General features: G+C 42.5%; 1 protein-coding gene across 1 annotated transcript; it reads left to right on the forward strand.

Moving 5' to 3' along the window:
* Window positions 1–442: 442 nt before the first annotated feature.
* LOC121321712 (SMC5-SMC6 complex localization factor protein 2-like) lies at window positions 443–21,529 on the forward strand. Its single transcript, XM_041260789.1, has 20 exons — window positions 443–672; window positions 6,259–6,302; window positions 8,205–8,824; window positions 9,272–9,323; window positions 9,431–10,449; window positions 10,724–10,803; window positions 11,615–11,737; window positions 12,809–12,976; window positions 13,489–13,591; window positions 13,908–13,995; window positions 14,233–14,374; window positions 14,595–14,688; window positions 15,000–15,176; window positions 15,671–15,765; window positions 16,036–16,123; window positions 16,614–16,742; window positions 17,211–17,288; window positions 17,818–17,904; window positions 18,318–18,386; window positions 19,666–21,529. Exons 1-20 carry the CDS (start codon window positions 638–640, stop codon window positions 19,813–19,815), a joined length of 3,441 nt encoding a protein of 1,146 aa, XP_041116723.1. The 5' UTR covers window positions 443–637; the 3' UTR covers window positions 19,816–21,529.
* The last annotated feature ends 2,459 nt before the right edge of the window (window positions 21,530–23,988 follow it).

A 23,988-nucleotide genomic window follows, 5' to 3' on the forward strand; every position in this document is an offset into this window, starting at 1 on the left:
TTTTCAATACTGTAATTCTGGTACAGAAATATATTTTAAGTCAAAGGATTTGAAAACTGTAACATATTTGTTAAGTAAATGTTTTTTGTATATTACAGTATTATTATTATTATCATTATTACAAATGCCTGAAGTATTATTAGCTTTGTTCATTTAATTACACGTGAACATTTTTAACATCAAATTTCTCTTTTGTATTAATAAAATTCAAAATTCTGCATGAAAAAATGATTGGCTGTATATGCATAATGTTAACTAGTATTGTGACGCATAATATTATATATATATATATATATATATATATATATATATATATATATATTATATATATATAATACTGATATAAATGTAAAATTTTTTACAGTTTACAAAAATAAAGCGCATTGCTTTTTGCCCTGGCAAGATGACGAGGACAGCCCTCCCATTGTGAATGGACCGCTCTAGCCTCCGTGGTCTGAGTTCTATGCTCCTTGGCGGGTGGAAGAGGCAGCCGGGGAATGTCTCAAACATGGCGGCCGTGGTGAGTATCGCAGAGACGGACTGCACAGGCGGGAAGCTGCAGCAGTGATTTCTCAAAGCACAGCTCCCTTACTTAACACATCAAACCGAGACAAAGTGAACTGGACTCTGTGGAGCGATGAAAGACAGGAAACCACTGGGACCCGCCGGAGGGTAAGTCACATCGATGACTTTTCTTCTGCAGTTAAAGTTTTATGTATCTATTAATTTCTGTGTATCGTTTTGTAACGTCATTAATAACTTCGAAAATAGTTTTGAACTGACAGTTATTATATTCTGTAGGTAAAAATGACACGTTTCTCAGTAAATCTTCATGATCTGATTGCGCGGTAAAACAACCCTAGCTTGTGTTGTCAGGGCGGTCTCTGACCGTGGTCAGGCTTGTGTTGTCAGGGCGGTCTCTGACCGTGGTCAGGCTTGTGTTGTCAGGGCGGTCTCTGACCGTGGTCAGGCTTGTGTTGTCAGGGCGGTCTCTGACCGTGGTCAGGCTTGTGTTGTCAGGGCGGTCTCTGACCGTGGTCAGGCTTGTGTTGTCAGGGCGGTCTCTGACCGTGGTCAGGCTTGTGTTGTCAGGGCGGTCTCTGACCGTGGTCAGGCTTGTGTTGTCAGGGCGGTCTCTGACCGTGGTCAGGCTTGTGTTGTCAGGGCGGTCTCTGACCGTGGTCAGGCTTGTGTTGTCAGGGCGGTCTCTGACCGTGGTCACTGTTGTTGAGGGTTTTATTTTTTTGTTTTTATGTTTTTTTTTTTTTTTCCCAACACCGACTCGTGATCTAAGATTGCAGCAGACATTTTCAAGTTGTCTAATTTTAATTATGCTGTATGAAATTTGTTTAATATTATTAGTGGGCGTGATCTAAGTTTGCAGCGTATATGTTCATCACAAGTTGACTTATTTAACTGTTTCATGAAATTATTATTATGATGATGATGATGCCGTACTGGTACAGTAGAGCATTGTTTCCTGTGTTGGCTTGCATATAAGAATGAGACACCTGACAACCACGTGTGCAGACTGTGGTTCCCTTTCAATTCGAAGACACCACGACTACATTAGGGATGGGTTGGTATTCATTCCCTTTGGTTAGGTGTTGCCGAGCTCTGTGTCGGGTAGGTGTTGCCGAGCTCTGTGTCGGGTAGGTGTTGCCGAGCTCTGTGTACCAGCTCTGCCGAAAGGCCCCTGCCTGGGGTGACGTACTCCATCCCGCCTACCGAGGGAATAAAACCGTCACTCCTCTGTCCCGCTCAAGGGGGAACGTTAAGACCGCTGTGTTTAGCTGAGCGTGTTGACAGAAAAGAGCTTCTAGAGTTGTATTTCCCTTGCATTCGTGCTGAAAGCCGACTTGCCGCTTTCCTGGAATCAATGACATAAAAACCGTGCCCTTTTCTGTCTTTCCGTGGTTGGCCACTCTTTATATCTGTCTGTCCTATGTGAGAGACTGCCAGTGCAGTCATTCGTGAATGAGTGTCTATTCTTCCTGAGAGTACACGTGTCCTCTGCATCCCCGCTGTCCAGTAGACCGTGCGGTTGCGCAGTCCTGCTCACTTCGGTGTAAACAAACACACTCTCCCTTTATTATCTTTCTACCATGTTTTACTATCTGCTTAGTCACCCACCACTTCGGCCCTGCGTCGTCCGTCCCCAGTTGCAGTTTAGAAATAAAAATAATACAAGCGTTATCCCGCCCAGCTCTGCCGTGTCCCGCTGTTGAGTTGAATTCGCCAGTCGCGGTGACAGCTAGTTTACCTTCACAACTTGCTGGTGTGTGTATGTGTTTTTCTTTACTGCTTTGCAGTTCAAAAAGAAAGTAGTAGCAGTGTGGTTCCTCCACCGGGACCCAGCTCTGCAGGGTCCCACTGTTGAGTTGAATCGGCAGGCTTATTTTAGCCCGCCTACTTAGCCTGTTTGGTCACCTGCCTGGCCTTTTTCCTATTACTGCCTTTGCAGTTAAAGCAGTACACTTTTTTATTCTTGCCTAACATCCTTGAGCCTGTGCGCCACGCTGGCATATGCTATGTGCTGCCATGTTGTGTGACTGCACGCGGTCCAGGACCAGGTTATCTACGCTCTGCACCACGGTGCAGCACAGTGCTCTCCCCTGTACTCTCAGATTGCCTACCGCAGCCACTCGAGCCTGTGTGTCCACCCCAGTATATGCTATGCGCTACCCCGGGTTGTGTTGACTTCACACGGTTAAGGCTAGGTGCCTCTTAGTGCTTAGGCGCCCTTAGTGTTTGGATACTCCATGCCTCGGTGCTTCGCGCCACACATGTCAATAACACCTGGACTCGGTGCCCCTGATGCTTCGGTGGACCACTAGTGTATTCTTCCTCACTCAGTGTCCTTCTGTAGGCACAAAGGTCCTTGCGGTGTGAATTTACCCTCTAACCTCTGGGTTGTCGTTCCTTCTCCCTCGCGACGGCTTTGATATACATTACCGTAACCTTGGTTCCCTGAAAGAGAAGACGACCACCACCCACAATGTCGATTCGGTCGCCCTCACGGGTTCAATGGAAAAAGAGGAGGATCTTCCTGTGAGTGACAGTTTTATTCCCTCGGTAGGCGGGACCGAGTGCGTCATCACAGGAAGGGGCCTTTCGGCAGCTCTGGTATAGAGAGCTCAGCAATACAGAATACACGTTTCAGTGGCTGCGTTCTGTTACCCAGAGTTTGCTGTGGCTGCTCTTGGCTGCAGTCTTTCTGATCACACATGCAGATTTGAGAGAAATGCATTCTCCAAACCTTGCAGCAGAGCACACATTTTCAACGTGCTATATTTACATTTGCCTGGATTATCAACAGTCAGTTTAATGTAATAGATTAACATTAACTTTGTTATAAATATGTTTGTTTAAATAGTTTATTTAATATAGCGTGGCCAAGGCTGTTCACGGCTTCATTGTATAATGATAAAATGTCGTTCGCCTCCGCTCAAAAGGTGGCAGCAGTAGTTTTAGTGGTTATTTGCATTACAATTAGCAGGTCGCTCGTGGACTTTGCATTGTCCCTTTGGTTCACAGCCAGCCTCCTGCAGTAACATTTCAAAGCTGCGCTGGGCTCTGCAGAATCTGCACGGATTTCTCTGGGTGTTGAGTGATGTCGACAACGCATCTCCGAGATTCTGTGCAGCGCTGTGCAGAACTGCGCTATAAGAACACAACCAGTGTCTCAAATAAAACTAGCACAGACCTGCGACTGCAGCAGGATAGCCTACTTATTGTCAACGTAGTTTTGTTTAAACAAGTTGTAACAGTATTCCAATTTTCTTAGGTAAATTAAGAAATCTTTTTTTTTTTTTTTTTTTCCAAACTCCACATGTGTAATAATCATTGGAAGCTTACTTGTGCAATGTTGTAAATTTGTTTTTTTTGCTATCTATCTGTCAGTCTCTATCTATCTATCTATCTATCTATCTATCTATCTATCTATCTATCTATCTATCTATCTATCTCTGGTTGAAAAAATAAATTACTTATCTGTGCTCTTAATAACCTGTTATACATGTTTGTGTTGTGTTGCAAAAGACTGATCATTTCCCAATTCTATTTGCCATCAGCTAAATAAAGTATTTATTTATTTATTTATTTATTTAATTTTATATGTTAAAATGTTTTAACAAACTCCAGCACCACATCATTTTGAGCAAATAGATCTTAACACTGTTGTAGTATAACACTGATAGTGTACAACTATAGTTTTTTTTTTTTTTAGTTATTATTCTGATTTTTTATAAAAAAGAAACGCACCAAGTTATTTGGCATGGTAAAATACCAAATGCCAGATGTTTAAATCGTTCCATGAAAGGAAGTGTGTTTTGGTTATTTTTGTGAATTACAGCAATTTAAGTGATTTACATTAGTCATCTTTTGAGCCTTTATTTGATAACTTGCATGATGTGCTGTATACAGTCATATTAAGGTTACCACTGTATTTAACGGTTGTCATACCTTGCAGATTTTGTAGCGTCCCATCCCTAAGTGACAGCTGTCAGTCTGAGAAGAAGGGTGTGTCTGTCTGCCAGACTGGGTTACTTTGTACTTTGGAATTTAGGTCACAATTTTGAAAATGCTAAGATATAAATTCAGTTCATTTCTGCAGCTGTGGAAATGAAAACATGACATGCATAATATAATAACTAGATAATCTAGTAGAACACAGACTGCAGTCCTCTGAGAGAGTGTATGTTTTAAACCACAAGGAGCCTGGCATGCACAGACAGGAGCCAGCAGCACGGAGCCACATCCTTTCCACTTCCTTCCTTCTGCAGCTTGTAGTGTTACTGGGGACTCGGAGCAGTCCGTGGTGTTAGAAAGTCGTGTGTATATGTATAAGCTGTGTGCTTTTTCTAGTGCAGAACTATTTGCATGCTGTGTAATCATTGGTTCCAGGAATTGCAATTGCCACTGCACTGTCGCTGAGAGAGAGAGAGAGAGAGAGAGAGAGAGAGAGAGAGAGAGAGAGAGAGAGAGAGAGAGAGAGAGACTTTAACAAACTAAATGAAATATAAGACGAGGAGTCAGAGCTGCTTCAAATAGCTGACTGTCTAACTTCAACATGCTTGTGTTTTAGTTGTCAAAAAATAAAGCCGCTTGTAGCTGGAACTCTCTTTGGAACAGTAATGCTCCTTCGTTTTATTTCATGTGGTTGCTTCATGTACCCTCTTGCTGCTGTGTGTAGTGAAGAGGCTTTCTAATCATCTCTTTGCTGGTGTGATTGGCACATCACTGTGTAGGAATGAAAGTTTTTGAAAACGCGTATGGCCTGTCAACTGTGGGATTTAGATGAGCTCACAGGTTTCTCGGTGAGCACAGGTATTGTTTATGTGGAGATGGGCAACATTACAGGGATGGAGAAAAGACTACCATTGCATAGCAGTCTATTCCTGGTTTTAATATGAGTTTAATGGACTCCCCTTAGCTATTTGCCTATGCACACTGTGGCTAATCAAGCTCATTAGTCAAAGCTGGAGTGGGTGAAAGTGCTATGCAATAGGAGTTCATCCCTGCATTTAAAATTGAGCTAAATGGAATAGGTAAAAACTAGTGGTAATGCATTGTGTAATTTTCTCTCCATGATGTTTGCAACCCCTTGAGCTGCTCAGTTCTGCTGCTCCAGTACTGCCTGCCTGTGTCTCACCATGTGGCTGTGCTGATGAATGCAAGGGGCTCCTCCTTCATTGAGCGTGTGTGTGTGTGTGTGTGTGTGTGTGTGTGTGTGTGTGTGTGTGTGTGTGTGTGTGTGTGTGTGTGTGTGTGTGTGTGTGTGTGTGTGTGTGTGTGTGTGTGTGTGTGTGTGTGTGTGTGTGTGTGTGTGTGTGTGTGTGTGTGTGTGTGTGTGTGTGTGTGTGTGTGTGTGTAGGGTTCACTGTGAGGAGAGATGATTGCAAACACATTCTCACCTGGGACTAGACATCAGTAGCTTTCTTCATTCGCTCTACAGGACCCTTTCTACTGCTGCCAGTTAAAGAGTTTGCTTTGAACACCGTTAACAGGTTGTTTTAAAAAAAATAACACTGGGATTAACATTTGGGGCTAAGATTATGGATTTGATTTTACTCTGATATTTCTATATGCTTTGTTTTAATGTCTCTTTCTTCTCTGGACAGTTTAACAGTGATTGTTTTGGTATTCATGTTATCTACATTTTTCAAACATTCACTGTTTTTGCTCTGTCATTTGTTTTCATCAGTTTGCCCGACATGAAAAGAAGTGATCCTGAACCTGATTTTGTTTCTTTTCCAGTAATCAAGCTATTACGCGTTTCTTCAGCCCGAGCTGTGAGCCAGGTATGTTAATTTTAAATCTAACAGCGCTGAACCTTGTCTTCACTTATTTTGTACAGTTAGCGTTTAGATGCACTGCTGTTTAGATCATACACTGGATGGAGGTGATGATTTGTGTTAATATTCATAAAATACCCCATTTACAGACAGTCGTTTCATCCTTGCATGCAAAGTGCAATTTGATATAATAAACAGATGATGCAGCTCTGTGACAGATTGACAGGCATCAGCATTCATTCGTATACGTTTTCTCTATCTTGCAGGTTCTCGATTTTGTTTCTGATTAGTGTTAGGGAGTATCGGTACGATGCCATGCACGGGTACCATGATATTCGATACTATCACGATACTGTGGATTTTATGTCCATTACATGTTAAGTGGCTGCCAGATTACTTTTTTTGGAAGTGCAAAGTGCATAGAGGCTAATACACAGTTGACAATGGTACAGAGTGGTGGAATATTTGCTGATATTTATATATGTATAATAGATGAGCAAGATGGGCCAATCATGCTATTCGGCCCGTCATGTTCGTTGTTGGAAATCTTGCAAAGTAAATTAAACAAAAGTCAACCACTATGGCCACTGTAACAAACGGCAAGTACTTTTTATTGCTTTCATTCTGAACCTGTAGCCGTCGGCATTGGAGCTCTTTTGCAGTGTGACTGCTTTCATCTGCGGGCGAGGCGTCACATTGATCCTTTTAGGGAAACTGATATGCTGGAATGAAGTCTGTGTTCATTCTGGTCTTTCCACTGCTCATGCATGCAATTCAAAACACAGGAGTTTCACATCTGTAACTTACCAGGGATTACCATGCTGTAGAGTTTTAATGACATGTTGGCAAAGTTATATATCTTGCACTTTCTAGCAAATGCACTGTAATGACGAAATAAACAAGCATCAATGAACTCCCTTTTGATCAGCTTCTAGCGCGTTCCTGTTATGTGTTGTCTTTGCTGTGACTTTTTTTTTTTTATAAGTAATGTGCACTGGGATTCACTTAAAGTCAGTCAAAGTGAACTTCAGCAAAGATATCGGGGTGACAATCTGAAAGACCTTTCAATAAGTAGGTGGCGCTTCCTCCTTTTTGTTTTTTACTTCTTTAAAACACTTTCGACATTTGCCTGTCTGCGTTCAACCAGATTGCTGGTGTCATCTGGCTGAAATCCAAAATAGTTCATTCCTAGAGATATGGGACCTTTCATGGTCAATGTTATTGTGAGTGACCGCTGACTAAAAAACCAAACAAAAAAAAGGACTGATGTGCTGAAAGATAGATTTCGTTGTCTCCAATGTCCTCTTTCTCCTGCATAGACCCAACCAGTAATGGAAAACATGGAGAAAATACAACTGCTACCTTTCAACTAAAATAAAACACAGATTGTTTTAAAAGAACATAATGTTAAATTAAATGACACACACAAAAGAAATCTCACCAGAACACTATTCTCACTGTACACACTGGGCGCTTAGGAACAAGAAAACTGCATTGTGATCCCGGACAGTGTGACCCCTTAACAGTTTTAATATATGATGACAGACCTTAATACCTCTCTTCTGTTTGTGAGACACAGCAAGTTCAGCTTATCCCTGTCTGCTACACAATACAGCACACCTGTTCACTGCACACACGACTGCAATTCACTGGATCGTTTCACTTCTGGGCTTCTCTTTACAGTTTCTATGCAGCAGCACATAAACTCTGTTTCCTTAGAAAAAGCAGTACAGGTATATGCCAAGTGTGTCTTTTTTTCTTTTTGGCTTTTCTGCTGTCCAATGAAACGCAGGAAACCTGTAAGCTTGGGTGCCCTGGAATAAAGCTAATGCAAGTCTTTGCTTTTTCTTTGCCGTCTTATTTGTGTTCTTTTCTGGAAGTTGTGACGGTTTGCTTGGTTTTCCTCAGTTAAAGACCGCCTCGTGCTTGGATCCCCCAAACCACACTGCAGTGATGCTAAAACCAGCGGCCGGTCTCACTGCAGCTCTGCCGCGAAGCCAGGCAGCGGAGTATACACGCCGCCCCCCGTGAAGCACAAGCACAAGCGCAAACCTGCTCTGCTGATGCAGAAGACACCTGACAAGAGCCCCATCCTGGAGGCCTTCACCAGGGCTTCCAGCTGGGAAAAAGCAGGGAGCCCGAGCAGAGGGATCAGCAGGAGTCACACACACATCCCCATGCCCAGCGTGGTGGTAAAGAAGCTGTGGCCCGCCTCCCTCAGCTTCTCCTCCATACTGGCCAGTGATGACTCCACCAGGAAGAAGCCTGTCTCTAGAAACAGCACGGCCCCTTGCGTGAAAAGCAGCAGTCTTCCTCGTGATGAAAGGACAGAGTCCCAGGATGGAGACGCGAAGCCCCACAAGGCGCTTGATTTCCTCTCCCCAGACAGCAGTCCCTCGGGCAGCCTTCCCTACAACCCGAAGAACACGCAGTCAAGGCTGCACAGCCCAGAGTTTCAGGAGACGCTGCAGAATTACAAGAAGCAGAGGGAGCTGAAGAGGCAAAGGCTGGAACAATCACAGCACACAGTACGACTCACTTGTACTTTATGAACATATTTAGAAATGGTTCCTGGCTCCCAGAGGGGTCCTTTGCAGCTCACAAGTTCACAGTTTTGATTAGTTCGTCTGTCCATCGTGCTTTCAGGGCTTCTGTGAAGTACCTTGAGTTTGTAAACAGGACAGCAAGGAACTAGACATTAAGAAATATGTTTTCACACAAGTCTTTGTCAGTTACTTTTTGTTGGCACTTTAAACTGGGTGGGCACATGACCCATTCAAAACTGAACTTACCAACACTGCCTTCCCCTCGCTACAGCAAGAGTAGCAGCCAGGAACCAACTGCAGGGCTTCAATTGGTGTGCCCTTAACATGCCCATATCTGTGTGGATAAGAAGAGAGAAGCAAGTAAACAGGGAGCCTTGAACTGGAACATGTCTTAAATTTATAATAATGTTCTCTGCTCTGAAATTACAGGTTAAGTCTTCTGAATGCCAGCGATCAAATCCGGTTTGTTACAAATCGTCAGGTAAATTAGCTTGCAGTCTTATTAATACTAATGATGCAGATGATGGTAATGAAACTGTGTAGCTGGAGAGCAAATGATGAGATCACTGTGCTTTCCCCTTGTTCTAGGCTCGTCGAAGCTCTGTAACACGACCCTGCAGCCGGTGCCGCTCGTAAACAAGATGTCCTCCGTCCAGCGTAAGGTTCGAAAGAGTTTGTGTTATTCAACTGAGTCTCAAAGCAGGCACGTGAGCCCAGGTTACAAGTCGGCAGAACAATCCCCTGGGAAGAGGAAAAGAGACCTGGACGAGGAGGATGGGAGGCTGAAAAAAAAACTCTTTCATCGGGATCCTGGCAAACAAGCCTGCAGCAATAGCAGGGTCCAGAAAGAAAGCCCCGAGGCTACCCAACCCAGTGTCCTGCAGTCACACAGCAGGGAGGGGGAAGGTGCTGCTGGGCCTAAAGCCAACAGCTTGCCTGTACAGAAGAAGCACTTGGAGTTGCAGCGTGTGTCTTCATCTACCTCCTCCTCCTCTTCTTTTTCGTTCTACTCTTGGAACAGCTGTCTGCCTGAGTGCACAGAGGTAAATGAAAAGCCCATCTCCCATCCTTCGCATTCTGAAACCGTTAAGCACAAAGCTACAACCATTGACAGAATTGAATTTAAAATGGCTTTGTTGCGACGCATGACTAAGTTGAGCAATGCCGACCTCTCTCCCAGGGAGGAAGGTGACCCGCTGCAATCTAAACTTGAGAATGGAGATTCTTCTGTCTCCGATATTTCCGTGTCTAGCGCTGAGAGGGCCTTGGGCTTAACGGCTGGAAAAAACGTCAACACCACTGGAGTTTCCCATAAAAATGGTACATTGCCTCCTGTATTGGGAACACCAGAGAGAACCGAATGGAGCTCTCCCACTTTAGCTGAGCCAGTAGTTAGTGGAGAAGGGACTCTGGACAGGTCTGCAGGGTACTGGCAGGACTGTTTGGATAGTGATGAGGGAGGCGCTGTGGGCAGCCTGAGCAGCGACAGTGATGAGGATGAGCCCTTCTTGTCGCTGGATGAGATAATGTCTCGGGGTTCAAAGCCAGCCGCCACGCCAGAGAACAGCTCTTATTCAGAGCCTAACACCCCTGTGTCCTCAAGCCATGTAAGTATGCATCTAGCTGGTCTACGACTCTATAGAATCCTGCACTTTTTTAGAATCTGTTTCAATTCTGGAGTTAACTTTCAGAGATACTGGAGCTTGCTGTACCTGGAGCCAAAAGGAACTGCCCGTGTAAATTCATGAATTAAAAATCTATACCTGTGTAATGGGATGCCCGTGCATTTGTTCAAATGAAATAGAAGAGAATGCTGTGGTTTAGTTGTGTTTCTGTTTGCTGTTGACCTGGTTTTCACTCTGCAGGTTCTGTTGTGTTTAGTTTACAGCTGGCCCCAGCAGACCATTAAGTTACAAAAACATCCTCGAAAGCATGCTGAAAGAAAAGGAGGAACAGCAGAGGTGAGTTAGCTTCCTGTTGCCTGCGAGACACCAGCATGGCTGCAGGGCAGGTGTACAATCTCCTTTAACCCTTTGCGGTCCTATGTCGGACCAGGTCCGACATTACAATTTTCCCTTTCCAGTCCGATGTAGGACCCTGTCATTTTTTTTCTCCGGAAAAAGCAGAGAGAACTTTTCAATGGCCAAGTGAGACCGATAGGAGCAGAATGAAACCGGGGGGGGGGGGGGGGGGGGAGTCTGTATCTCACAGCCCCATGCACCACAGAGATAACACAGACATAACAAAGGAGATAGCTGCTTCTGCATCCAGCGCTCCGAGAATATCACAGACCTCTGCAGAGCTTTTTGAGATGTTATAGTAATAAAGTAATGACTTGGATTGCATTATTGAGGAGTTTGGTGATTGGACCTTTTGCGCGCTGAATAAATGGACTGCAAAGGGTTAGTCTGAGGGAAAGGGTGGCTAAGTTTAAGCATGTTTTACATTTAGTTTGTTCCCCCTCCTGATCTGGTCTGGTACAGATAAAGGGTTGCATTGCCATGGCCCGTTGTGCTGGAATGAACCTTAAAGAACAGCTGAGTAAGAAAAGAGCAGCCGCTCCGGCAGGAACAGCTACGAGAGACAAACTGCAACCCAAATACAGCAGAACGAATATGTTTGAGCAGGAATTCTAGAGGTGCAATGCTCCTCGAATTCTAGATGTGTAATACTGGAGCATTATGAAGCACACCCTTTAGGATTCCCCTGTGTTGCTGTAATAGTTCTGCTAATCTGTTTGATTCTTGTTGAATTTTGTGTTGAAACCTTCAGAGTGAAAGAGATTGATCTCCAGTTCCAGAATGACATTGGAGAGGGCAAGGCGATGTGGAAACTGAGTGAGGAGCTGGAAGAGGGCAGTGCTGATGAAGAGGAACTCATTCCTGAAGAACACCGGTAACAACACAATATTTACAGCCTGCATTGGGAAAGGGTTTGGGTCTGGGAGTAACTTGCCCTCTGATTTTAACACTGAGAGCAAAATGTATTTTCAGGAACTAAAATGCAACATTACCTTGAAGTCCTGAATAGTCTCGATAAATACTGTACAATCTTTAATGGTAATGGAGTAGGCATTAAAAAAGAGCCTTCCATTTTAACTGCAATGTTACTTTGAACTACTGTGCAGCCACGCGTGTGTTCTACAAGCTTCTTTATCACCTCTCTGCATTTTTCACAGTGTCACACTGTTATTTGTATTTTAACAATCAATTCTTAAACTCGGTGAACATGTTAAAACTTCAATATAAAGCCATACAGATAAATAAATAAAATATGGAAATTTGTTGATAAGTGATAAAACAGTTTCTTTATTATAGGCATCCTTTTTTAGTGGTTGCCTATGACAATGGTTCCAGTTGGATTTGCTTCAACCTGTGTAGCTTCAAATTATTCTTATTCTTACTATGATTGGCTGCAAAGACAGCAGGGTTAGCCAGAGTTCGGATCATGTTTGTTGGGTTGGTTAATCTTGTGTACAGTTTCCTTGTAAGTGAAGACATTGTATTCTGGGAGATGTAGTTAGTGGAAGTTTTAGGGGAGGGAGGCAGACAAGCTGTGCAGCAAAATTGCTGTGCGTATTTGTACACATTAAATTTAAATTTGTTGCGTATTTATGATTTTTTTGATGCGTAAAAACAGCAGGAACACAGTTTATCTGGAGCAGGGGATGCCTGGAGGGGTAGATATACCCTCGCCAAAAAATATTATTAAACTGAAAAGACAATGTTGAATAGCAACAGGTAATTGAGATTCATTTTCAGAAGGGACTGGCAAGAAGGGATATGGGTTTAATCTCACTTATTAAAAGATGAACATGTACTAGGATCCTTAATACCCCTGTATCATTTAACAGTGACCGCCTTACACTGAGCGACAAAAGCTGTTCTAACATCTGATTAAATTGGGGCTCTTGTGTAAGACAAGCTTCATTTATTGTGGTGTTTTTTTTTTTTTTGGTTTTTTTAGGGCTTTTGTGGAGAAGTTTTCCATTATTTCTGATGCCATTCCGGACTTGCACCCGGGAGAGGAAATCTTCCAATTGTCAAACTTCGGGAAGCTCTTCACTCAGAAAAGTCTTGGCTTGAGAAACTGCGGATTGAGCCCTCAGAGTCATGAGCAGGACACACTTCTGAGGTAAAAAATCGACAGAGTGCGTGGAAATGCTAGCTTCCACAAAACACTGTGCTTTGATAGAGCGTGCCTACAGTGGAGAGAGTGACGAACTTCTGCCTGTCTTTACACATGCCCAGTGTCAAGGGGCTGCTCGGGGGGATTGTTTTCATGATGTTGATGCTTCTAATTTAGTATTTTGGGTGGAGTGGCTTGTGTTAGTGTAAAATGTTCAGAATCCACAGTGTGCTCTTCTATGAAATGTACAATGTAAGAGAAGTTACCAAAGACTTCTTTATGTGTGGATTTGCACCATGGCTGAAAAAATATGAAGGATGACTTCAAATAAAATAACCATAAAGGAACTTCAGTTCTCATTAGGAAAACAACTGAGTTGTGAAAATGTAAGTTTGACAGACGGCCGCCTCCGTTTCCCACAGATTGACGCGTGTTTTTGTTCAGAAGAGCAGATTGAATGATGGGCTGTGTCCTGCATTCCATTCTAATCCTGGCTTTGCTTTCATTTTGTTTAACAGTTTCTGCCCCCGAAAGCAAACCTTTATGTGCAGTCAAGGCTTTCTAAAGATGGCACTTAAGTGTGCTCCTCGTCAGCCATCTCTTTACAAGTGGTTGTTTCAGGTAAGAGGAGGTTTCTAAAGCCGGGATTTCTGACACGAGGTGGGGCACCATGCCGTATATTTCACTGCTCATTCTTGGGGCCCCAGCTGGCTCGACCATGTCTGTAATAGAAATGAATTGCTTGACGCATGTCTACAGAAACATTGTGATTAAAGAAGACAAGCTCAAGATGAATTGCTTGACGCATGTCTACAGAAACATTAAGACAAGTTCACAACTTCAAGTATGCAGCAGAAAAGCAAGGACTCCTGTAGTAACTGGGGAAAAAAGGGGGTCTTGATTTTTTCTTTTTTTCTTTTGTGTTCCTCTTCCACAGATGATGTCTGTCCATTCAGATTTTCTGACTTCTACACTCCTCCTTAAAGGGCTAAGAGACCTTGCATTGAATGCTGCTGATGAGATGGGTACGTGGTGAGGAATGAGAGCACGTGGTTTATTTTTAATAACGGCAGATTTCTATTTTCATGCACATTCACATAGTGTAGATGCCTACAGCCCTGTTTAAGTTATTATTTTTGAGAGTATGTTTTACAGTTTGGTATAAACAGTTTTATATGCATGGAGTTATTCTGTGTGTAATAGTATAATACAGTATTATGTTGCAGTGTATTGTAATAGTGTGTGTTTTTGTTTTCATTCAGTGCTAAACAAAAAAAGCCCAGTCCGAGTCTGGCTGCCGCCGCTGGAAGACGTGGTGCTCGTGTTTCTTAATATGGGCGTCCCCTTCGGCAGCCTGTTCCCCCTGGAGAATCTCCAGCCACACTTCTCTGAAGAGGACATTGTGTAAGTAGAGTCCTGACAAGCGCAGCTCTCAGATCCACAATGGGCAGGCTGGGGGTCTAGCCATGCAAGTGCTCTGAAGCAATGATGCTCCCGCAGTATTCCTAAAAGCCTTGAACGACGCCTGCCTTTAGTTTAGCTTGCACTGTACTGTGAAAGGTGTTGACTAGAGGTTTGCTTTTACTTTAACGTTTTTATTTTTTTTTGTTTCAATGTTAAACAGGCAAAGGGTAGATGCCGTGGCAGAGGATGCTCTAGAGCGTCGTGAATATGGTTCTGTGAGTTTCCCATTGCAGAACTTTGTCAGTGTACTTCAGGTGAGTCACACAAAGCCAGTGTTGGTTTCAGATGGTGGGAGTCTCCTCCAACGTCACGCGCGCGCGCGCACACACACACACACACGCACACACGCACACACGCACACACGCACACACACTGTTTTAACACTGGGGGTTGTTGTTGTTATTCTTATTAACCTAAAGTATATATTGAAATGTCAAGGATGTTTAAGACGTGAAGGGCTTGGCCCTGCCACTGGTATAAATGGTTAAACTCAATGTATGTGTGGTTTCCTCTGGTTTAGTATCTGGTGTTGATCTTAATGTGTGTGTTGTTCCCTCTGGTTTAGTATCTGGCGTTGTGCACCTCCCTGTGCCCCAGGGACTACAGTGACCGGGACAAGCTGCTGCTGCTGTCCCTGCTGTGCAGAGTCAGCCTGGAGAAGGGGCTGCGCCTGCACCCCATGGTGGAAATCCAGACCATCATACACAACCTGCTTAAGAGCATCACGGACTGGGACACGCAGGCAAGTTCAGATCGGAGGAGCCTCTTCACACATTCTGTGAAGTGTAGTGTGAATACCAATTAACTTGCTTCTTCTCACAAACACCTGGGATTGAAGTGCAGCAGCTGTGTACATAGCTTCAGAGAGTCTGCTTGTCTTCAGGAAGCCGTGACAAATGATCTAATGAGCAAAAAAGTTTCGGGTGCAGCATGCAGGCTTATTTCTTGTCTGTATACAGCTTTACAGTGATGGAGGAACGGAAGAGGCACAGTTCTGAATTAACACATGCCCACCCCTCTGGCTATTAATATATCTGAGCACGCATTCTCTGTTTTCCTTCTTTAAGATACAGTGCCCCGCTGTAATTAGCATTTAATATATCTGTGTGCATGACAACTTGACCGGAGACTCTATCAACGTTTACAACAAACTGCAGTACTAAAATAACTTCTTAGTCCTATTCCATTTTGTTTTTGGTAATTAATGATTGTAAGTGAAACGTGTTTTTTTTTCAGAGGCCTCTAGTTTGTCAAACCTTGATCAGCCTAGCAGCTCATCACCATAACCTGCGATGGCTGGTTTCGTTACTGCCTGTCTGCTCCCGTGACAGGCAAGTACAAAAAACAACACATTTCGACTTTGTTTTTTAATATTCTTCTGTGTCATTCTAATCTGTAGATTTTAAAAGCATAAACTATAAACAATTTAACACCACCTTCCAGAAAGCTTGATTTAAATTGTGCTTCAGGATTTCTTATAGAATTTACTTTGTTTTGCTTCAGAAAAGACATTTTTTCTCTGACATTCTGTATGTTGACATTCAGCTGTTGTTGGTGCGTATATTTCAAACCTGCATGAGATTTCTCATCTGTTTTTGTAGACAACTCAGGAGACATGTGAGCCTGGCTCTCATCTCCAAACTCTTGAACGGGAGCTGCACTTACAAGATAGAAAACGCTGATCTTCAGGTGTGAATGCAAGCTCCAGATATCCCTTCTCGTCTTCAAGATGTTTCTTGATTAATTCCGTTAGTTGGGACGGTGCTCATCCCCGGGCTTTGTATTTTAAGCGCTGGCTGGACAATTGTAAGCAGGGCCGGGTCACTTCCAGTTTTTTTGCTTCCAATTCCTTTTTAAAATCCATTCCCTATTTCGATTCCTTCGAAGGAATTGGTATTAATAACCTTGTGGTTGTTTGACTGCTTTCTTTTGATTTCAGTTTAATTGACTAACAGTCACTTCAGCTTAAATAATGTGTTGCCACTGAGGGAAGCTCATTTTAACAGAATGCTGCTAATTGCAGTTTTGATCAGTGATGTGTTGGAATTGATGAAATGGGAATTGATTTTGAAAAGGAGTTGGAATTTACCCTAGCCTCGATTGTCAGCTCAGCCACCCTGAGGAAGTATTTGTAAACGTTGTTAAACGTGATCCGAAAGTCTCTGGGCTTGTTTTGCAGCTATCCGAGCTGCGTCCCTACTTGATTAGAATGAAGCCCTCCTCTGTGTTAAAAAATCTGAAAGCTGGAATGAAGCTGGGGACTCGGCTGGGAGAGGGTCAGCCATCAGAAATGAGTCTGGATCAGGAGGTGAGGAGACTGCCGCCTTAACACTTGTCAAAGCATATCACTGCTGTGCTGTGCTGTACTGTACGTACTGGTGTGTGTCACAGCATATCACTGCAGTGCTATACATACTGGTGTGTCTCACAGCATATCACTGCAGTGCTATACATACTGGTGTGTCTCACAGCATATCACTGCAGTGCTATACATACTGGTGTGTCTCACAGCATATCACTGCAGTGCTATACATACTGGTGTGTCTCACAGCATATCACTGCTGTGCTGTACATACTGGTGTGTGTCACAGCATATCACTGCAGTGCTATACATACTGGTGTGTCTCACAGCATATCACTGCTGTGCTGTACTGATGTGTCTCACAGCATATCACTGCTGTGCTGTACATACTGGTGGGTGTCACAGCATATCACTGTAGTGCTGTACTGAATATACTGGCAAAATTGTGTTCTTGTTTTTTTTTTTTTTTTTCAGGCATACTACCTTGCACATAGCCTGTTGGCATTAGCCAGTGAAGTGGTTAACTTAGATTCTGTTCCTGCCAGTCAAAGAGTAAGTGTACAAAAGAGCCTGGAGGGGCAGGGTGCCGCTAATGCTCACTTCATGCAGGTGTTTCCACTCCTTAGTCTGGGGGAATCGTGCAGTGAAGTGGCAATGGGAAACGCATGCTTTCGTTGGGTTTGGCAGTAGCTTACCTCTTGAAACCTACTCTGATGTGCATTGAAACCACAAAATCATTGATCTTTTATGAACCTTTTTGCTGCCAGATTTTACTGCTAATGACCAATCTGCTACTTCCTACAAGATGGGTCGGATGGACTGGCCAACACAGACCTGTTTGTAATCTTCTGTATGCATGTATCTGCTGTACTGGACTCTGTAGAAAGGACTGATGTGATTCTCAGTTGATATAAATCACTAAGACAGTGAAAGTGTATGGATTTTATATTTTCAATAGACACGGACAGTACGCTCCCTCCTGTGTTGTGTAGTTTTTTTATAATATCTCGTCTCAATTTGAAATACTGTATCTAGTTCCAGTTCACTGATCTAACATGATTTCAATCCTGTTTCTTTTCAGAAACACCTAGTGCTACTGTCTGCCGAACTGGAAAAGCATGTGAAATGTGATATCAGGGAGAGCGATAAGCTTGTTTACCGCAGCAAGGTCAGTGTCACTGTGATGTTAATGATGCTGAAGTGTCCACAGAGCATGGATGGGACAAGCTCTCGGTTGAGGACACTGGTGTCCAGTGGAGGCCCTATGGCAAGCTGGCAAGGACTAGGGATGAAACACGACTCTCGGTCCGCTGAGTCCTCCAGCTCTACAAGGGTTCATGACTGGAGCGCCTCCACAAAGTGGCCTGTTCTGGTGCTCTTGTGAAAGGGGTTCTGTGGAGGCCATTTCCTGGTTAATGAACAAACTGCCTTCTGAGTATTGTGAAGGGCCTGGGGACTGAAGCTCTACTGTACAGTCCAGTGATGGTTTCATGTGTTCAGCACTAAGTGATCAGAATGCATTTTCACTGTATACCAGTGCATTCATTTAATCTTCTAACCTTCCAGTCTTTGTTTTTTTAGGTCAAGGATTTGGTTGCACGGATTTATATAAAATGGCAGGAACTCCTTCAGAGATCCAGACCTCTGCAGGTACGGTGTTGACTTCATTTCATCAGCTGGAATGTTTTGCCAGACCAAAATAATCCACGTTGTTTTCAACACAGCTGCAACTTGATTCAGATCAACCAATCACCTGGCTGGAAAAAATATTCAAATGTGTTTGTTATTTTTTGCATTTTAACTACTCTTCCAGTTCACTGCAAATTTATATTTTCAACGGGTTCAGTGATACCTATCATGTAAGGTATGATTTTATAACATTTCTTGCTGCCTTTTCCTGCCAGGACCCCTTTTGTAAGTGAGATGTACTCTGCTGTGCAGAAGTCTTAGACATGTTGCGCTTTTCTACTCTGATGTATTATGAGCCTCAACAATTTACTCAAAGCCTCCACTAGTGTTTCCTACTATTATAACAACCTTGACTTGCATAAAAACATTGAGTGAAACAGCTCGCATCACTTGATTTTCAAGGTGTGGTATCTGGAGCATAATCAACAAGTACAGAGAAACATCATCTATAATTGACAAACTCAGGACTGGAAGACCCAAAAAGCTGCCCAACAAGGATGAGCAATACTTGAAGATAATATCCTTGAGGAATAGAAAGACGACAAGCGTTGAATTAACAGAACTGGCAGAAGGCACAGGTGTTGTCCATCAGATCAACAGTATGAAGATCTTAAATTATGTGTTGCAGTAAGAATACCTCTGTTAAGAAAGAGGAACACGACTAAAAGGTTAAAATGTGCACAAGAGCACACAAACTGGACTCTGTAACAACGAGCAAAGATGCTTTGGACTGCTGATGGGTGGACAATGACAACTGTGCCTTCTTCCAGTTCTGTTAATTCAACGCTTGTCGTCTTTCTATTCCTTAAGGATATTATCTTCACGTGTTGGGCAGCTTTTTGGGTCTTCCAGTCCTGGGTTTCTCAATTATAGATGATGTTTCTCTGTACTTGTTGATTATGCTTCGGATACCACACCTTGAAAATCAAGTGATGCGAGCTGTTTCACTCAATGTTTTTCCTTCTTTATGCAAGTTAAGGTTGTTTATAATAGTCAAACTCTAGTGGAGACTTTGATGCATTATGAGCATCAACAATTTACTCAAGAGTAGATAAATGCAACATGTCTAAGACTTTTGCACAGCAGTGTATATCTCAAGGGTTCTGTCCTGGTTCAGTAAATGCATTTTGAAGATGGAGTAAACAAAAAATCAGTGTTACTGTATCTTCTGGAAAAGATTGCTTCAGCATCTACCACTACCAGAGCTTTGCAGTAAAGCCTTTTTGATTTGACTTTTTAGGGTAAGCTGCATGACTACTGGGAGCCTTCAGCAGAGGACGCCAGCATAGCCAGCCAAGAACTGGAACTGGAACCTGACGGGGAGGCCAACAAAGAATCTGTTGTCTTAATAGCTGAAGAATGTGAGGCTAGTGGAGAAGAGATGCAGTGATTCACTGATCAGTTTTAAACATTTAGCCTGTTCTCCACTTGCCTAACACATTTTAGTACACCAGCAATATTAAATAAAACAGTCTGCTGACTGAAATTCTCGCAGTCAATATCAAAACACTTCTCCCCTCTGACGTTCCCGCTGATAAACGGACCGAAGAAATCTGGTACCTTTAGTCTAGATTTATACTTTACAACAAAAAAAGCCAAATTAATTGTTTGGTATTTCGGTAATAACTCTTAGCTACCCAGTGATCAGTATATTTGACATTGAGAGAATAGACATTAAACAGTTATGGGAACACACCCAGAGCTGCGTTGTTTCCAGGCTGACAGGTTTGCCTGGGCGATCTCAACACTACAAGGTGGGGAGAGCTGACGAGAGAATGAAGTGCAATTGTTACTTTAGCTTCTGGCGAAGCTGCTAAAAAAATGCATTGTTTTTTTTTATGTAGGGGAAAGATCATTCGCTAAAGAAATAATTCTGCTGCTCATGTTACATATTTTTGTTACTGTATATACTTTATAAAGAAAGCAGTTGCACTTGGCAGTAGCCGTTCTGTTTCAACCCTGTCCACATTGGGTATGTTTACATGCAGGCTGTTCAGAGTAAAGAATTCAGAATCGGAGTGCAACGATACCTGGACCTTCAGAGTAATTCCCTTTCAGAAGTGTTAAATATATCCTGTTCGTTAGTGTGCTGATTTCAAAACATGAAAACAATGACCTGCCATCATTTAAAAGCCAATTGGAAGTGAACTGCCCTCTCGTCCCGGGCCCTGATCTATTTACTGCCATACCAAGTCTGTAAACTGACCGTGAAAATATGATGCAAAACCAGTGGATGCGCCAGATTGGTCACCTAAAAGTGAGCTTTCCTTACTGAAGAGCGAGCTGAAGAGGTGGAAGCTGGGATACGTTTGTCTGAGTTTCATCCAAGAGTTCAATCCCACTGTTCACTGCAGAGGTGACGTGACTCTGAGCAAAGTGAAGTAAAAGTGATTTCATATGAAAGGAAGGCAAGACAAATCGCTGAAATTGTGTTGAGTTGAGTAATGAACATGTTTTATTCCATGTAATTAATACCCAACACCTTGCGATTTCTTCAAGGTGATTACTTGGAGAATGTAAGGATCGGCGCAGCCCTGCCTCAGTATTGTGTGTTCAGGGACAGCTCTGAATTCTGAAAGCCTTATCCTGTAAATCATTATCAGCTTCTTCCTAGTGTTCTGTATCTCTGGGATTAAAAGTGAAACCCAGAACCAAGTACTGATTTCCTGATCAATTTGCACTGAATGCCAGGCTAGCACTTGTAAAAAAAAAAAAAAAAAAAAAAAAAGCACAAAATCCTGGAAGGCTTTTCCCCGTGCAATTGCTGGTGCTCTCCCCTCTCTCCATACAGAGGACCCTCACTGTGCTCTGTAGTGGTTCTCCCGATCACTTCATATTACAGTCGAGTGGAGCTGACTTCTAGCCTGCACCAAATAAAGGTCTGTTTGGAATGCTCAGGATGCATCACCTTCATTGAAGGAAAATTCAGTCCAGTGTATTCTGATAATAGTTAGGAACTGCATGGAAAAGTTTGCTGTTTTCTGCACTCCCATTTCCCCGCCCCCAAGTCATTTGAATGTATGTTTTTGTATTAAATTAGGTTTGAAGTTGTTGTTCATTGTCTTTTGGTTTCTGCACTTAAATATATATTTTCTATATTTAAAGCCTTGCTTTTCAGTTTTTTGTATAATTTTTGGTAGCAGTAACGCTGTTTTCATGTGATTGTGTTTGCATGTAATGGAGTGTGTGTCTCTTCTTTACAAAGTGAGTGCAAGCCAGTCCCAACAAGTGTCTCCTGCTGCTAGTAATGTACAGTCCAGTGCACCTTTATTACAACACCAAGCTGTGCCATCGATATCCTTTTACATTCCTACTGCAATGAAAACCTCTGGGAGTGAAAATCTGTGATCTAGAAACAGGCACTCGTGTGAAAATGTTGTTCTTTAATTAGGCATCTTAACAACTTCAAAACATTCTCATGCATTTTACCATGTGGGGCTCTGTGTTCCTTTTCTGGGACTATTTTAAGTGAATTGCATGTGTGGCCTATTAGTCATCAATTACATTAGACAATTGCAAGTAATTTGCCTGTTTTGCCACTTTTCCAAGATGTTCAGTTCCAGTGGTTTGATTTTCCTATGCACAAGATATGAAAGCTGCAGAAGCACTGGGGTGCACACATGTGCACTCTGCTATGTCTCTTGCAGCTTCACCAGCGTGGATTCAGGTCTGGTCACAGCACAGGAGAGAAGCCAGGAATCATTAGCTTCCAATGAACCCATGCTGGTGCTGGAGATTCAGTATAAATACATATTCTCTACTCCTGCGCTGTGAGTATAAATACTTACTCTACTCTTGCACTGTGAGTATAAATACATACTATCTACTGCATTGTGAGTATAAATATACTCTCCTGCACTGTGAGCATAAATACATGCTCTCTACTCCCACACTGTGAGTATAAATACATGCTCTACTCCTGCACTGTGAGTATAAATACATACTCTACTCCTGCACTGAATATAAATACAAGCTCTACTGCTGCACTGTGAGTATAAATACATACTCTCTACTCCTGCACTGAGTATAAATACAAGCTCTACTCCTGCACTGTGAGTATAAATACATACTCTACTCCTGCACTGAGTATAACTACATCCTCTACTGCACTGTGAGTATAAATACATACTCTACTCCTGCGCTGTGAGTATAAATACATACTTCTGCACTGTGAGTATAAATACATACTTCTGGGCTGTGAGTATAAATACAAACTCTACTCCTGCGCTGTGAGTATAAATACATCTGCACTGTGAGTATAAATACATACTTGTGCACTGTGAGTATAAATACATGCTCTACTCCTGCGCTGTGAGTATAAATACATATTCTCTACTCCTGCACTGAGTATAACTACATGCTCTACTCCTGCGCTGTGAGTATAAATACATACTTCTGGGCTGTGAGTATAAATACATGCTCTACTCCTGCATTGTAAGATTGTAAAATAGAGGGATTTGTATTCCCTTAAACCCTTGCATTTATTTTAAATTATTTCTTTCATGGTTCCATAAAAACGCATTTTATAGGACATGTTGGAGTAAATTGTGATGCTCTGTCCAGCAGTGTTTTTTTATTTCTTTGAGTTTAAATGCCGTAAAACGGTAAGCTGCTACGATGCAATCCCAGTTATCCAGTAGATGACGACAAACCCCATGAAGTATCTCGCATGCAACGTGTCCCAGTTCCGCAAGACCTACACTGTGACGTACTTGAATAGGCAAGGTGTTGTCACAGCAAGTGTCTGTGTGTGTGTAGTATTGCTTTTTTAAAATTACGTTTATGGAATGTATTTTGTTATTTTATTTCATGTATTTATTTACATATTGTAACAAACTATGTGTTTTTAATGTAACTTGGAAAAATATCAACCGCTATGGTAACTACAATCTTTAAAAAAAAAAAAAAAAAAAAATTGCAGTCTTTATTATATAGTTACTGTATTATTTACTCCGTAGAGTAAACACAAATATAACCGCTTGCGCAAAACAGCCCACACACTGACGCGCAGACTGAAAGCAGGTTTACGTCATAGCTGCCGTACTGCACCCCAATCAACGAGTCTTCTGGCGGCATTTCAACTTATTTGTGTTGACTGTCAATACGAAAACCAGATTAACGAACACAATATGTACTGGTGGGTGAATTTCAAAAGAATATCACATGCCAGTGTAAAACTAAGAACTGTGTACATATTTAGTCGTTGTTTAAAGGTCATGTTTCACGACTGTAAAACTCCGTGTCATTGAACTCTGTACCGCATACCGGTTTATGGTGGTCAACAAGCATGCAACTAGAAAGGCAAAACATTGATATGCTTTTTTTTTATTATTATTGACTGTTTTAACACTGGCTGCATGTAAACAGGTGAGCCTGTAAACGTTTGCGTTTGTCAATTGCTGAAATCCTCTACTTTGAGTTTGAAAGACTTCAGCGAAAAGCCTGTTGTTTTGAATGATATTTTCAGAACACACCCGTGTGCAGTGCCCTGCAGTTACCCTGTATATGAATCATATCCATAAACATAATAACACGATAGATACAGCGGGAACCATCACGTATC

This window comes from Polyodon spathula, chromosome 10 (assembly GCF_017654505.1).
Source record: "Polyodon spathula isolate WHYD16114869_AA chromosome 10, ASM1765450v1, whole genome shotgun sequence".
Taxonomy (NCBI): Eukaryota; Metazoa; Chordata; class Actinopteri; order Acipenseriformes; family Polyodontidae; genus Polyodon; species Polyodon spathula.